The sequence below is a fragment of the Apteryx rowi genome, unplaced genomic scaffold, assembly GCF_003343035.1.
Source record: "Apteryx rowi isolate R43461 unplaced genomic scaffold, aptRow1 scaffold_3, whole genome shotgun sequence".
Classification (NCBI taxonomy): Eukaryota; Metazoa; Chordata; class Aves; order Apterygiformes; family Apterygidae; genus Apteryx; species Apteryx rowi.
The window spans coordinates 7,545,670-7,560,591 of NW_020449418.1; the positions used below are offsets into that span (position 1 = coordinate 7,545,670).

The 14,922-nt window shown below is 60.5% G+C and overlaps 1 protein-coding gene across 1 annotated transcript; it reads left to right on the top strand.

The window, feature by feature from the left end:
- Positions 1–1,318: 1,318 nt before the first annotated feature.
- On the top strand, positions 1,319–9,997 carry LOC112967956 (solute carrier family 2, facilitated glucose transporter member 9-like). The gene is given in 12 exon segments (XM_026069681.1): positions 1,319–1,387; positions 5,159–5,470; positions 5,957–6,117; positions 6,202–6,323; positions 6,620–6,768; positions 6,868–7,000; positions 7,408–7,592; positions 7,733–7,843; positions 8,094–8,169; positions 9,379–9,455; positions 9,457–9,507; positions 9,758–9,997. Coding segments are annotated over 12 exon segments (1,686 nt in total).
- The last annotated feature ends 4,925 nt before the right edge of the window (positions 9,998–14,922 follow it).

Genomic DNA, 14,922 nt, shown 5'->3' on the forward strand with positions numbered 1-14,922 from the left:
TTCCTTCTTTTCTCTGATGTTTAAAGACACTGATCAGAATATTTGTTCCAAATTTCTGAGGCCGGGGCAGTGCTCTATTGCAAGGCACAGGCTGGAAAACATCTCCCAGTATTTCCGGCATCAAGTCCAAACAACTCAAGAGTTGAAGTGCTCGTGTCTTTGAGAAGGAAAAGCAATCTCCATTGTAAATTTCCACTGGAAAAGAACAAACACCATGGCAGCCCGTCTTAAATCGATTCAGTGCTTAATTACCCTTTCTGCTTAAAAACGTGTGCCTTATTTCCACTTCAAATGAAGGAGGAAAGTAATGTTTACCATAGCTTCAAATTAACAGCATTTGATCAGCCTACAGCTTAAAAAAAAAAAACCTCTGTTTTTATGTATTTTATAGACATGTTTTCAAGAGTATAATAAGCTTTTGCAAAGGGAAAAGTTGGCCAATTTAGACCTGCTCTGCAAATTAATGTAATTCCTACCAGAAATGCTTAGGGTGAATCCAGCAGTTGGATGGTGCTGGGCCTGCTGCGTTGGTGTGAGGAGCGTGGGGATAGCGAGTCTGGCAGTGGAGGAGGCAGCTTCGTCTAGGAAATGAGCCCTACACAGACACACGTGCTCTAGTGCTGCCATGGCTGTTTTGTGGGTGAGTTGTCACCCTGTCTTAGCAAACCCCATGGGCACGGTCCTTGGCTCAGGGGGGCTCCTGGCTCAGTTTTTTCAAAGGCGGTGTGTAGCAGAGCCCCCCACGCGATAGCAGACCTGGCAGCATCGAAGCAGGTATGGAAATGATTTGGCTTTCAGTAGGAATAAGATGTGAGGGGTCAAGGGCCTGGCACCTGGGAAGCTGCTGCAGAGCTGAAGGCTCCCACATGCTCTGCAAGGGCTCCTCCAGCAAACTCCGGGTTTTCTGGCAGCTGCCAGCTGTGGGGTCTGCAGAGCCTCTGCCGCCCCCACCCAGGCCTCGGGGAAACCGGATTTGCCAGGGAAGGAGCACGTCTGCCTCATGCTCTTCTGCCGGACTCCAGAAGCCAGGGGCAGGGTTATCCTGGCTGCCCTCTCCCGTTAGCCTTAGGTGCCATGGAGAAGTAATCCCTCGGAAAGTTTCTCTTTTCCAAGTACTCAAGTTGCTTCACAGCCAGCTCGCCCCCTGGCCGGGACACTGTCCCAGGAGGAAGGCACCTGAGCTGCTGGAGGGAAAGAGCAGCGGAAGAAAATGAGATCCTGCTTGCAAATCTGTGCAAATCTGAAGTAACCCCTGTGGGCTGCAGCAATCTGAGATCCCATCCTGTGCCCTCCGCTGGCTGATCCTTGCTTGGCAAGGATGGCTGTGAGGATGTGTGATGGACAGGGATGTGATGAGCCCTTCCAGCAAGCTCCAGGCAGCCTGTGTGTGAGTGCAAGCTGCTTTCCTCTGCTCTAAGAGAGCTCTAATATACATTAATTACATACCCCAAGGGATACTCTTGTTTCTCACCAGAGTTATCTTCCCATCCTGAGCTTCGTCTCCTAAGCGCTTTACCAACATGCACCTGACTGGCAGGAGCAGCCATAAATCTCCCTGATCTGCTGGGGACCACTGAAGTTGGATAAGGAATATGAACAGGAAAACCTGTGTTTGAAAAGTCCTTACCTGTACAGATAAATAGCCTTCCTGCAGCTGGAGAACAGAGCAAGATGGGTTTACAACTGGCTGCATGCAACAGAGCAATGCATGGGCGCTTTGCAAAGATGCTGCGGAACAGACGCTAGTATAGGCAGTATTTTCGCGAGGGACAGTGCTGGGTTTCTTCTGGACACCACTGCTGTTTGCAGAAACGCAAGTCTCTGGTTAACGTCACGTGGCTGATGTGTCCAAAACTCTCTGTCCCGTGCCCAAGACACCCCACTGACATTTACGGGGCAAATCGGTGATGGCTTCTCCTCTGGGGGGACAGCGAGATGGGGAGGCTGCTGGACAGTCTCCATTTCTGGTGTGTCAACTCGGAAAGGGCAACGCTGACAAACTCTGACCTTTCCAGCCATGCAGATGTCTGTGAGCGGCTCTGCCTGGTGCTGTCGTGCTGTGCCCAGGCTGTGGAGGTTCCCTCTTTTCCAGTAGAGTGCGAGTTGTCTGGGCGAGAGATGGGGTCCTTGGCTGCTAAGCAATGCATCTCTTTGAGTGCAAATATTTGAGATGGCTGTTGCTTCCTCATGGACTCTGTTCTAGTCCTGGACTAAACGGTGCTGAGCAAACACCGAGGGGCAGCACTGAAGACCATGTCCTTGCTGAGAGGTTTCCATCTCATCTTGGAAAAGGGCATGGACTCTCCCAGCAGATCTTTTCCTGCATCTTCCCCAGTCCTGCAGAAATCCTCAGGCTGCACATTCCTCCACCAGTGATTTACCAGCAGTGGCCTGCCAGCATCCTGACCAGGCAGGGACTGGCTGTCCTTCCCTCCACCCCAGCTCCCCAGGCAGGACAGATCCTGCCTCTGCCTGGACTGTGGGCAGCTGGGCTTTGCTGAGCCCTCGCACAGAGGCAGGGAAGCATTGGAGGAACGGGGACGCCTGTAAATTACGGAGACGAGCTCCCTCGGAGCAGGGAGCAGCAGGTGCTTCTTGCCGGCGCACCTCTCCGCGTGCCGCGCGCCACTGTCACCGGGTCAGGTTGCGGGAGTGTCTCCAATTAACTCAGCTCCCTGGGGGCTCTTAATTGCCCCCTCAGGCTTTTCTCCTCTTCCTCCCCCCCCCCCCCACGTGCTCGTCACCTGAACATCTGCTGCCAAATCTCCGCTCCCAGTGTCCCAGTGGCTGCTGTGAGCCGCTGTCGATAACCCAGATTTACCCCCTGAATCAAGGCGGCAGCCGCCCCCCTGGCTCAGAGCAGTGGCTGAGGACGCCCCCGCTCAGTGCACTGGTGCCGGGCTGCGCGGCTGGAGCGAGGACACAGCAGCAGGGCTGGGATGGAGCTGGCGACCCCGTGGCTGAGCACTGGACTTGGTGACGGTTAAGGGTGTCCATGGAGAGGGGACAGGAGGCTCCGGGAGGGGTTTTGGGGGGCATTTGCAGGGATGGCTCAGGAAGGGGAAGCCAGGCTCTGGAGGGGGACATCGCCAGGCAGCCAAGACTCAGTTCCTGGGCTGGGTCACCTTGGTGGCTTTCTTGACCTTGCTGGTTCCTCGTCTCCCTACAGTTCCCCAAGCAGGGACTGCTGGACCGTGCGTGTTTAACCCTCTGGGCGCTGGTCCCAGGGACGAGCCATTTGCCTGGACGACTGGAGCGGCAGGACAGCAACCACGGGACGCAGCACAGCCTGGCGTATCGCCCCGTCCCCGGCATTGCTGCTCTGCCCTTTCGCAGCACGGGGCCTGGGGTGAGCGTCCTGGGGACGAGCATCCCCTGGCTGCCCTGCAGCATCCCCGCTCGCCGGGACAGGGGCCCCGCACTGCGCTCTGCCCCCGCGGCCCCGGCAGGCAGGATGCTCCCGGCCTGGCCTGCATCAAGGTCTCCGCAGCCTCCTCCTGCCGTGGAGGGAAAGACAATGCCCTGGATGGAGACGTGGAGAAACTGAGGCCCGGGAAGATGTAGGAGCCCTCGGAAAAGCCAAATGCCAGCAGGTTGGGAGGGGATCCTGGCTGCGGGGGGTGGGGGGGCATGGCAAATCTCTCGGTGGCTTCGCAGAGGGCTGGGGGCTCATCCGGAGGGAAGAGGCAGGAGCTGGAGCATCCTGTGGGACCCCGGCTGTGGGAAGAAGATGCACCCGGGTTCAGCGGTGTCTGAGAGCCGCCCCTGCAGGGCTGGGCGCGAGGGGCCACCGGGACCCCCGGGGCAGAGGGGCAGGTGGGGCCAGCCTGCCGGCGCCTGCCCCTTTTAAGCCCTCGGAGCTGTCGCCAGCCGCGGCTTAGTGGGGTCCCCATCCTTTCAGCCGGCTGTTCGGCAAATTAAGAGCTTGCTATTAGGCTGCTAATTAAAGGCACTTCATTAGCAGCAGGGGAGGCAGCTCCTGGCCGCAGCAAAATTGGATTCCTCTGAGCCGCCGTGAGCCGCGTCTCTGCTCTCTGGGGCTGGGGGCTGTGGCCGGGGCGGGGGGAGCTGTCCTCCTGTCCGGCCGTGTCCGGGGTACGCGGGTCACCAGCCCTCCCACCGCGAGGCAGAGCGGCCCTGCGGCCTGGCGGGGTGTGGGGGTCTGCTGGGGGTGTCCCTGCACCCCCCCCAGGGCCCACGCAGCGATGCCGCCCRGCACGGAGCCACCGGAGAGGCGCTGAGGCGCGCTGGGGTCACCGCGGCCCCAAACCCCTTTCTCCGGCTGGGGGGCAAACCCAGATATTTCAGCTGGGGGCCGGGGGCCCTCGGAAGTGGCGAAGTGTCATGCCGGGGCTCCCGCTGTCCCCAGCCCCGGAGGTCCCAGCCTGCCTCTGCCCCCCCGATGAGGCGAGGAGGCCCCCAAACTCCTCCTCCGACCGCTCAGGCGCCTCCAATGAGCCCCAGGGGCATCCAGGCTGCCTTGCCTCCCCCCCTCCCTCTTTCTTCCCTCTAAAACTGGGAGAAATGAGTCGGGCACACAGACTGAGGCTGCCTTCCTCTCCCCCTCCTCTTCCTCCTTCGCCCTGCTCTGACCACGGCATCACCCCGACAGACGGGAGAGGGACCCAGCATCCYGGCAGGGAGATCGCTGGGGTGAGCACCGTATGGGCAGGGGGCTCCCGGGGTGGGGGGGGCTGCCCCATCCATGGTCCCGTTGTGCCCCTTGGTGTCCTCCCCCAACCCATGGGCTTTCCCCCCTCCCCGGCTCAGGATTCCTGGTGAGATTAGTGGGGATTTGGCGTGCCTGAGCCGGGAGCTGCTGGGTGCTATGGATCTGGCTACTGTGCTTGGGAGGGGGGAGGCTGCAGGGAGGGCTGAGTTTCTCCGGATGCCTGGGCCCTCTCTCTGGTGGAGGGGTGGGATTGGGGACTGCTGGGTTGCGGTTTGGATGCTGGGACTCGGTGCTGCTCTTGGGGGGACACAGACTCACCGGCCACCGCTGTGGCAGCCCCGTCGCTGCCCAAGCCGTAGGGCATTGGGGCACCTGCTGCCGGTCGGATGCATCCGTTCTCCAGAGGAGGCAGCTGGGTGCAGCCGCAGCGCCCGAGGGTGCCCCTGTGGCAGCCCACGCATGGCCTGAGCTCTGGCTCTTCCCCAGGGCCGATGCCCCAGCCAGTTTGCAGCAGTAAAACCCCCTGGACCATGGACGGTGGTTGCCACTGCCTGTGCACCAAAGCAGGGCTTTGCCCTGCGACCGGGACATCCCCCCCACTACAAAAGGGGCAGTGACCCAACGCAACTCGTTTCACATGTGACCTTGGCTCCTGATCTCCCTGTGGAGGCTGATCCAATCCCATCTCCTCTCTCCCAGCACCTCACCTTCCCACTGCTGTTGGTCACTCTCCTGGTGTCCTTCGGCTCCTCCATGCTCTATGGCTACAACCTGGCTGTGGTGAACACACCGGCAGCGGTAAGAGGTGGCCAGCCCAAGCGGGGACGAGGGGAGGGCACCTGTGTCTCTCCCTGGCCCAGCAAGGGTGGAGGCACCACTACCCAAAATCCCAAAGCCAAAATGCTGGATTAGACAAAGTCCCCTGTAGAGAGCAGCCCGTGGAGAAGGACAAGGCATGGGAGGGACATGGGGGCCCTGGGTTCGTGTTTTCCCCCAAAACTGGTCCCTGGGGGAAGACCTGGCGGGAGGAAAGCTCCCTACAAGCTGCTCTTGCCCCTCGTGCTCCGGCTCTGCCCAAGGGTATCTCTAAGTCATCCTTGAAAACCTCTGGTTCCATCCTTGAAAGCCACGTCCCAGTCACCCCCAGTCGCGTGCTGCCCCGTCTCCAGCCCAGACCTCCCGGGATGCTGTTAAACCCATGGCGTGCTGCCYGTGGGGCTGGCCTGGCCTCGCTCCCCCTCTCCCCACACACTTGGTGTCCGGGCGTCTCTCTCTGCCCTGCAGCCCATTAAGGCTTTCTGCAACGCCACGTGGTCCCAGCGGCACGGGCACGGGCTGGCCCCCAGCCCCCCGACCCTCCTCTGCTCCCTGACCGTCTCCGTCTTCGCCCTGGGCAGGCTGCTGGGCTCCGTGCTGGTGGGGGTGCTGGTGGCATGCTATGGCAGGTAAGGGGGGCACAGGGGGACGGGGACCAAGGGGGGGGATGGGGACGGCACAGAGGGGCTGCCCTGCTGCTTGTGTCCCACCAGGAATGGCACGCTGAGCTGCAGTGCTCTCCTCGTCCTCCTGGCCGGCATCTCCATGGGCTTCAGCCAGGACCTGGGGTCCCCCGAGATGGTGATTTTCGGCTGCTCTATCATGGGCGTCCACTCAGGTAGGTGCTCCTTGGTCCCTGGCCACTCTGGGGCTGTGCACGGCCCTGCTCTTGTGGCTCAGTCCCCTATGGCCCTTTTGCAGGAGGCTGCAGAAGACCTCATGTCCCCAGCAGCCACGGGCTGTCCCCACCTCCATGCTGGCAGTACGGCAAGGGGGTCTCCACTGTGGGGTGGCCAGGGGGGGTCCCCTGCCACAGATGGTGCTGAGCATGGGAGGGGACACATCGGGGGTCCAGCTGGGAACCTTCTTCTGGCTGCCTGTTCCACCRCGGTGCCTCCTGCCCTGTCCCTCCGGGCATCTGCCTCAGCGTGGTGCCCCTGTACCTGGGAGAAATCGCCCCCAAGAGCCTGCGGGGTCTCCTGGGCCTCGTGCCCAGTATCTTCATGTGCCTGGGGGTTTTCTTGGCGCAGGTCCTGGGGCTCCCAGAGCTGCTGGGCAAGGTGAGCATGAGGCCCCCCAGCCTGCTCATGCTGGCCCCTGCCCTGGCGTCGATCCGCTCTTCCCTCCCCAGGGTCACATCCCGTTTTGGCTCCTTGCAGGACAGGTGCTGGCCCCGTCTCCTGTCCGTGGTGGTCGTTCCTGCCTCCCTCCAGCTCCTGCTGCTGCGCTGCTTCCCCAAGAGCCCGCGGTACCTGCTGATAGAGAGGAACGATGTCCGCAGGGCCACCGAGGGTGAGAGGTGCCCGGGGGGTGCTAGGCGCTGGCCAAGGTCTCCCGAGAGCAGGGCGCGTTGTCCCGCACGCAACTTTGATCCCGGGCGAAGGACAGCCCACGTCGCGGTGCATTGCCCAGCCTTTCCCGCCTGTCCATGCTCCTTCAAGCCCCTTAGGAAAAGCTGCTGCGGCAGCGCTGGGTTTGGAAGAGCCTCCCCCACCTGATTTGCTCTGTAGCCTTGTCCATGGTGCCCATCACCGTGGTGTCAGGGCACCTCCTCGCCTCAACCTCGCAGGTCAATGAGGTCCCCTGGGGAGGCTGCGCCAGGCCAGGAGCCAAACCCCTGCCGCGGCCCCGTCTCGTAGCTGTGAGCGTCCACCGTGCGGCAGGGAGAGGCGTGTGGGTGACCCCCGCTCTCCCCGCAGCGCTGCGCTGGTTCCTGGGCACCGCTGACGTGCAGGACGAGATCGAGGAGATGAGGGAGGAGCAGCGGTCGCTCTCCTCCGTGGAGACGGTCTCCGTCTGGCAGCTGCTCCGGGACCRCTCCGTGCGCTGGCAAACCCTCTCCGTGGTGGTGAACGCTGGCATGCAGCTCTCGGGGATCAATGCCGTAAGCCCTGTGGGATCCTCGGCCCCGGGACCTGGCTCTACAGAGACTGAGCTGAGACCTGACAACTCGTTTCACCTCAGGGCCGTCACGTGCCCCATCGCTCCATCCTCCCCACTCATGCTAAGTCCCCTCCTCGGCAGATCTGGTTTTACACCAACGCCATCTTCGAGGCCGCCGGGATCCCGGCGCCCCAGATCCCCTACGTCACCGTGGGCACTGGAGCCATTGAAATTGTCGTGGGGCTGATCGGGGTGAGTGACGGACAGACGGACAGATGCAGCCCCTCGGGGGCGCAGAGCCTTGCCCCAGCTCCCGCCACCGCCGCACCGGGTGCTGCAGGTAGGGTCCAGCCGCCGCTGTCCCGGTGCTCCGACCCAGGCGATGCCGGGGCTCCCGGCACCTTAACGAGAGCGGGGTAACGAAGGGGTGGGCATCGCCCCGGGGAGGGAGGTGTGAGCGGGAACGAGAGGCAAATCTCGGGGCGTCTCGTCCCCTCCGCAGGCAGCCCTGCCCGGGATGCGCTACGTCGCCGTCGCCTGCGTGGTCGGCATCATCGCCGGCTTCTGCGTGGGACCAGGTGGGTCCGCCGGGAGCAGGGGGGCAGCAGCCGGGGCTGGGGGCGAGCCAGGGGGAGCAACCTGGAGCCGGGCTGRCAGAGCTGGCCGGACAGACGGACCAACACCCGGGCCCTGGCTTTTCATGCTTTATCCCACAGGCAAAACCCCACTAGCACATCTCTGCAGCATCCTACGTCTGAGATGATAGGCTCCAGCTCCTCGGGATCACCCTCACTCCCAGGCCGCCCTGGGAAAAGTCCTAGCGAGCTTCCCAAGGCCCCTCCGGAGGCGGCATCCGCTGCATCTCTGTGCGTCTGGCAAGCGGCAGCGTGCCCTTAAACGAGCGTGGGCGTGAGAGCGCGCTCGAAAAGCGGTGAGTGAAACCTGGACCGGTTTACCCAGTTGATGTATTAGCGGAGCTGTGAGCAGATCTATCATTCATCCTCAGCCCAGACTTTCTTCGCTGTAATTACATCTTTAATTAGGATTTTAATGGCTCATTGTTCACAAACAATGATGAATAGGACTTTTAAAACAAAAAAAAAATATATCTCTATTCTGGGCGAGCTGTGAGTAAGAGTCCATCAGGGGCTCCACTCCTCCCCGAATTATTATCTTTTTTTTTGTTTTTCTGTTTTTCTTTTTTTCATTGGAGCATCTTTTATAAAGAGGTCCCTGTCAGCTCTGTCCCAGGCAGCGGGGCCCTGGGCATGTCCCCAYGTTGAATACCATCCACTGCCAGATCCCCGCGTGTCCGGAGATGTGTGCCAGACCCCGTCAGCAAAGGGACACAGTCCTGGGACCCAGGAGTCCTGGGCTGGTGGCATGTGGCCGGAAGGGCTGYGTCCTTGCAGGAGAAATAGCCACAACCTGTGTCCAGTTTTTAATGGCCAAGTTGGCCGAAAGAACCATTTCCAGTAATTGTGTGTGGGGGGGGGGGGTTGTTTTTTTTTACCCAGTACAGGGAAAAGCTGGTTTGGAAATGGCATTTCTGTGTCCTGCAGGAGAAGGCCACAGAGTCAAAACTTTGAGCTACTTGACAGAAGGAAATTTTCTAAATCATTTTGCTTAAGGAAAGCTGGGAACGACCTTATCCAAGGCACCAAGAACACATTTCAGTGTGCCTTTCGTCTGTATTAGATTTACTATATCAGAGCTTAGGCAAATTATTGCAAAGTGAGGGCCCGGAGGAAAGCAGGGGGGGATTAACTTGTCCCTTCCCTGCCCAGCCGGCGTCCCCTTCCTCATGACGGCCGAGCTCTTCACGCAGTCGCACCGCCCGGCCGCCTACGTCGTGGGGGGTTCCCCTCACCTGGATCTCCAACTTCACCGTCGGCTTCGTCTTCCCCTTCTTGCAGGTAGCAGCCCCGAGGGGCCGCAGGAGGAGGAGGAAGAGGAGGAGGAGGAGGGTAGGAGATGGCCCCTGCTGCTCTCCTGGGACAGGGTGCCAGGCTGGATCCTAGCCCGTGCTCCCAGCTCTGCTGGGGCCTGGGGGTGCCGGCGGGAGCTGGCCCCGGGAGGGACGGTGGGAAGGGCAGATGCCTTGTGCCATGCTCGGTTTGGGTTGCACGGCTGTCTGCCCTGTGCCAGCTCTCTTGCTGTCCCCAGATGTCAGCCGGCGCCTTCTGCTACCTGTTTTTCTGCGGCGTCTGCCTGCTGGTGGCCCTCCACATCTACCTCGTCGTCCCCGAGACCAAAAACAAAACCTTCGTGGAGATCAGCCGGATCTTCATCACCTGCCGCTCGGTCCTCTCCACCCCAGCCCACCTCGTCAGGATGATGAAGCTCGGGGGCTATGGGGACCTGGAGAACAGCTCGCCGGAGGGCCTGGGCCGCCAGCTGCCCTGATGTCCCCTGGCACCCCCCACTGCAGGACCCCCACCCCGCATAGGGGCACAGGGGGTGGCGGAGGAGCCTCAGGGCTGCGGGTGCCAAATCGCTTGGGCTCCAGCCAGCCCTGGGTCTGCAGGACTTATCGCACTGCTGTGCCTTATCCTTCTCCCCAGCCATCTCCTGCTCCTCCAGCCCAGGGACGCGGGTCATGGGTGGCTGGGGGACCAGTCACCCTGCAACCCCCCGCAGCACCCCGCTCCCTCCAACCTTCCTGGTTGGAGCTCCTCCAGCTGGTGGCACTGCCAGATGCTATTGCAAGAGGCTATCGTGGGTGAAGCAACCTGCCTCCAGGATCGTCTGCGTTGCCATGGCCAGCGGATGCCAACTGGCAGGCATCACCCCAGTGCCGGAAAAGCTGTCTTTCCAGAGATGGGTCCTCCTGAAACGCTATGGGGGAGGGGGTATCCCCTTGAGGCCAGGCACACGGACATCACCAGAGCTGCCTGCACAAGGTATTTAATAAAGAGCGTTGCCTCCAGGGCTGGGTGTCTGGTAAGTTCGGGCACGGGATGGGAGAGACCTGGTGAGGGGCAGCATGGGGTGCAACCTTCCTCTGGCGCCTGGGCTAATCCCCCTCCCCACATGGCTGGCTGCGCCGGCAAATGTCAGAGTCCCCCCTCACTTCGCAGGCAGCCGAGACTACGGACAAAGCGGTTCCCAGGCCCTGGCATCTCAACCAGCTTGGTCATGCAGACCAGTGCAAACGCGCTTCACCCCTGCCTGGGGCGGGGGGAAGAGGCAGCCCTTTGCTGCCTGCAAGGGTGCTCGCGTGGGGCYGTGCATCTGCATCCCTCCCCGCACCCACGAGTCGCTGCCGCCCCGGGGTGGTCCCTGAGCGCGGCTTCCCCCGTGTCTCAGCCCTGAATCCAGAGTCCTTCCTTAGGGCAGCTCCCTGCACGCAGGGAGGCCGGGGGCTCCCAGGCACCCAGACCCTCTGGGAACTGGGGTTTGCAGGGAAATTACCGTGTTTTGTTCTGGTGAGAGCTAAAAGCCGGGCGGTGGGGAAAGCTGTGCGGAAAAGCCCTCCAGTACTGGGCAGACACTGACTGATCTAATTTTTGCAAATAATCTAGCCCTCTTTTTTTTCCACTCCCGACTCCATGACAGGCCTGTGGCTTGCGCGGTTGGTGGCCAGCTGCTGGCTTGCAGATCCCCAGGAATAGGTGGTCGTGGTTGTGTGCTGGTTGCCAACCCCCGCGAGGAGCTGGCCCTTTCTGCCCGGCTTGGCAAAGCCTCCGGCTGCCTCCAGCCACTGCTGAGAGYGGGCGCTGGTGGCCCACGTGGTGCCGTGACCAGTGCAGGGTGCTGCGCCCATGGGGTTGGGGGCTCGGCCAAACTGGTTCCCCCCACGGCCCGGCCCTGGTGTCTCCATCACCGGCAGCCRGCCCGGGGCCTCTCCCTGCAGCTCCGTGTGCAGTTTAAGGGACATCAGTCAAAGCCGGGGTCACAGCTCAACAGCATCAGCCGCTTCCCCCTCCGTCTCCCTCCCAACTYGGCTGCTCTCGGCAGCAGAACAGAGCGGTAAATATGTGCAGCATTACATATGTATAATGGAGTGTAAATAACCCCAAAAAGTGCATTGTAAATAGACTCCAAGTTTATCCTTTATTAATGAGGCACTGAGTGCCCTGCTGTTTTAGAGCAGCGAGACTTTCATAATATCAAAACCTAAATTACACTTGTGTCTCTCATTCCCAGCAAACGACAGCATCATTTCAGGCCTCTTTGCCACTGGTATTTATTTATTCCGGTATTTATTTATCTTTCCCACCCAGCACGCAGGGCGGCTTGGAAGGTGCCCTCCGCCCTCCGTGTGGGATGCAATGGGCCCCCTGGGAGCAGCCCCGTCCTCCATCAGGACCTACAAAGGAGGGAGCGAGGAAACCCCATGGTCACGGGGYGCTAGCGTTTCATCAGCTTTTCCTTTAGGATATTGGTTCAGGCGCTCCGTTTGGGACTGTCAGCCCAACCTGGGCCACCCTTTAGGTCTAGTACTCCCACAAAAGCGGGATTAGGGCTTCCCCTCTGCTTGCTGCGAAATGTATGGGTCGCTGCTTGGCCTTCACTTTGCGATGGCTGCAGGCAACACCCCAGGCAGGGCCCAGCACCCACATCCTTGCAGGGAGCAATGTGGAGGGAAGCAACACAGGGCTCCAGTCCTGCACATCCCAGGGAAAGGACTCATACGTGCTTGGAGGTGGCCCAGATGATCCATGTTGTCTCAGAGACGGTGAGGGGAGGCCTCTAGCAGTGTTCAAACAGACCATGAAAAACTGGAGAAGGTGCAAGCAAGAGTCCAAGATATGACTTGATGCCTGGAAGGGCTCCTGAGCCTCTTTTTACCTTTGCAGAAGAGAAGATGAAGGTGACTTGCTGCACATGCGTAATAACTTCTCCTGACCTACCCAGTGCTAAAGAGTGGGTGAGTCTAAGCAACAAGGTGTAGCACTTTCAGGGCTGGAGCTCACCCCAGCCCAGCTGGAATGGGAAAGAAAGCCCCAGATGAAATGGGCTCCCCAAGGAAACGGCGATTTCCCCGCCCTTAGAAATCCCCAGATCCCACAGGGAAGCTTTCCTGGAAGGTGCCTGGCTCAGGATGAAGTGTCGCGGTCTGACCAGGAGGCTGCTGAAGCATCTCGCTGGGCGCCTTCTGGCACCTCTGTGCTGGCACTGGGGGCCAGTGAGCCAGCAAGTGTCCCTGGGCCATGTCTGGGCAGATGGATGAGGGGATATTTGCACCCTGACGATGCGTGCGGCCGCCGCAGGGACGGGATGCTGTGGAGGAGCCTGCCTGCCCGAGAGGTCCCAGCAGTGAGGAGGGAGTCTGGGTCCTGCTCAGCTGTGGTGACCGACGGAGCCTCTGGTGCTGAAACCTTTTTGCACCGGTTTCAAACACCCATTTCCCCAGAGGACCTTACTTGCTGCTGGTGCACACAGAGACCCCGTAAGCAGCTGCTCTCTTCCCCGTGGCGTCCCCCCTTTGCTACGCCGATGCGGCTATTCCCTGCTGGGGAGCCCGGCCGCACTGAGCGGCGACAAAGATCTCCTGAGCTGAGCTGCTCCGTGAAGCCACTTGCCACTAGATGGTACCCAAAACTGCTCGGCYGCCTCTGCCGCCAGCCCCGGGGACCCCCCGGAGCGCCTCGAGGAGCAGTGGCGGAGGGCAGAGTGCGCTGCTTCCCAGCACAGCCGGCTTGCTTAGGGAGCACGAGCCTCCCGGGCCAGGCTAAGGCAGCCGTCCCCCTTCAGCCAGGCTGCTTCATGCACGCTTTTCTCAGCCCTGCTCCGAGTGCGGCGAGCCGCGGGATGCGGGACACAGGGACGGCGTTGCCCAGGGGAGGCCACATCTCAGGCGGCTCCTGTGCCTGCAGGCCGGGTCCGGTGGATGCCGCATCCCCGGGACGTGTGCTGTCAGAGCAGTGGCTTGCAGCCCCTCCAGTCCCACCCGCTCGGGGCTGTTTAATGCAGAGTGAAGCTGGCAGCGGCCGGCCAGCGCTGCGCGGGGCTCCGTCATCAGCCCTCTCCGGTTTCTGCCCCGGGCAGGGGTTAAAGAGACCCCGGCTGCACTTTGGAGTAGGCAAAAGTTCAGCAGCACTGAGGCTCTGCCCATCCTGAGGAGCGACGGGGACCGGCCTYTCTCCACCGCCGGCTCACAGGAAAAAATGCCAGGACAAAAGCGACCCAGAGAGGGAGGGCTGCACCCCAAAATTAGGAAATCCTTTTAGGGATTTAGGGCTGCAATGGGGCGGGAGGCTCTCAGCACAGTGCTGGACATGTTTTGTCTGGGAAGGGTGATTTCAGCCAGGAATGGGTCCTCGGTCCCCGAGGCCGGGGCAGAGGCCAGAGGCTGGGGAGACGCTGGGCTCTGCAGGCTCCCGCGGCCGGGGCTCAGCCCCGCAAGCCTCTGCTCGCCTCAAACTGCAGAGCAAGCCCCCCCCCCCCCCGAGCCTGGATGTGCTCTGAGCAAGCACCTTTTGCAAAAAAACCCCTAAAGTGCATGTGTTTTTTACTGTGCTGTTCTAGGTAACAGGCGTGCGTCTGAAACCCAGTGTTTCTGAGGGGAGGAGAACAGTGATTTATCACTTCCTAAAGCCCCAGATATTTCCTCCGAGCCAGTCAGTCCCCCCCCCAACCCAATCTCTTTGGAAAAAAAAAAAAGAAAAAAGAAAAGATACAGGATGAATTTAAGGGTGTGTCTAGCAAAAAATACCAAGTTTGCATCCCTACAGAAATTCTTTCCTGTGTCAATGCCGAGCGGCTCCGCGGCCACCCGGGGCAGCTGCTGCCGGGGAGCTGGGTGCTGCAGCAGCAGCGTGGTGCTCGCCCGTCGCGGGGTGCCCGGCCTCGGCGCCGGCGGCGTTCGGGTGGCAGAGGCGAAGGTGCCCGGCGGAGGTTGCGTACCAGCAGATGGCACTCCCAGAATTTATTGCTACAGCAAGCTGCCTCTCGGAGAGCAGTCATGTAGGAGATGTCCTATTATATGGGCAGTTGACTTTAATAGTCATTGTGTGCTTAAAGCACAGCAAAACAACAGTGGGAAAAAAAAAAAAAAATCCCCACTCCACTTGGATGGCCCTTTTCCCCCCAGCCCTGCTAGTCTATTTGTACAGTAAATTAAAAATATGAATCACTTCTCTCTACTGCCTCCCCAAACACTCATCCTGTCAGGCTCTGTGTTGTCTTCATTTGTATTACCTTAATTTAATGTTAATTATGTTCTTCATTTACAAAGAACAAGCATTTACACTCCCTGTCTGGGGATTTTCCACGCTCGCGGTCTCCACAGACTCGGCGGCGAGGGGAGCGGCGGAGGCAGCGCAGCGCTGCGGTGCGGAGGGGGCTGTTAGCGCGCCGCGCGAAACGGGGGGAGCGGGGATGCT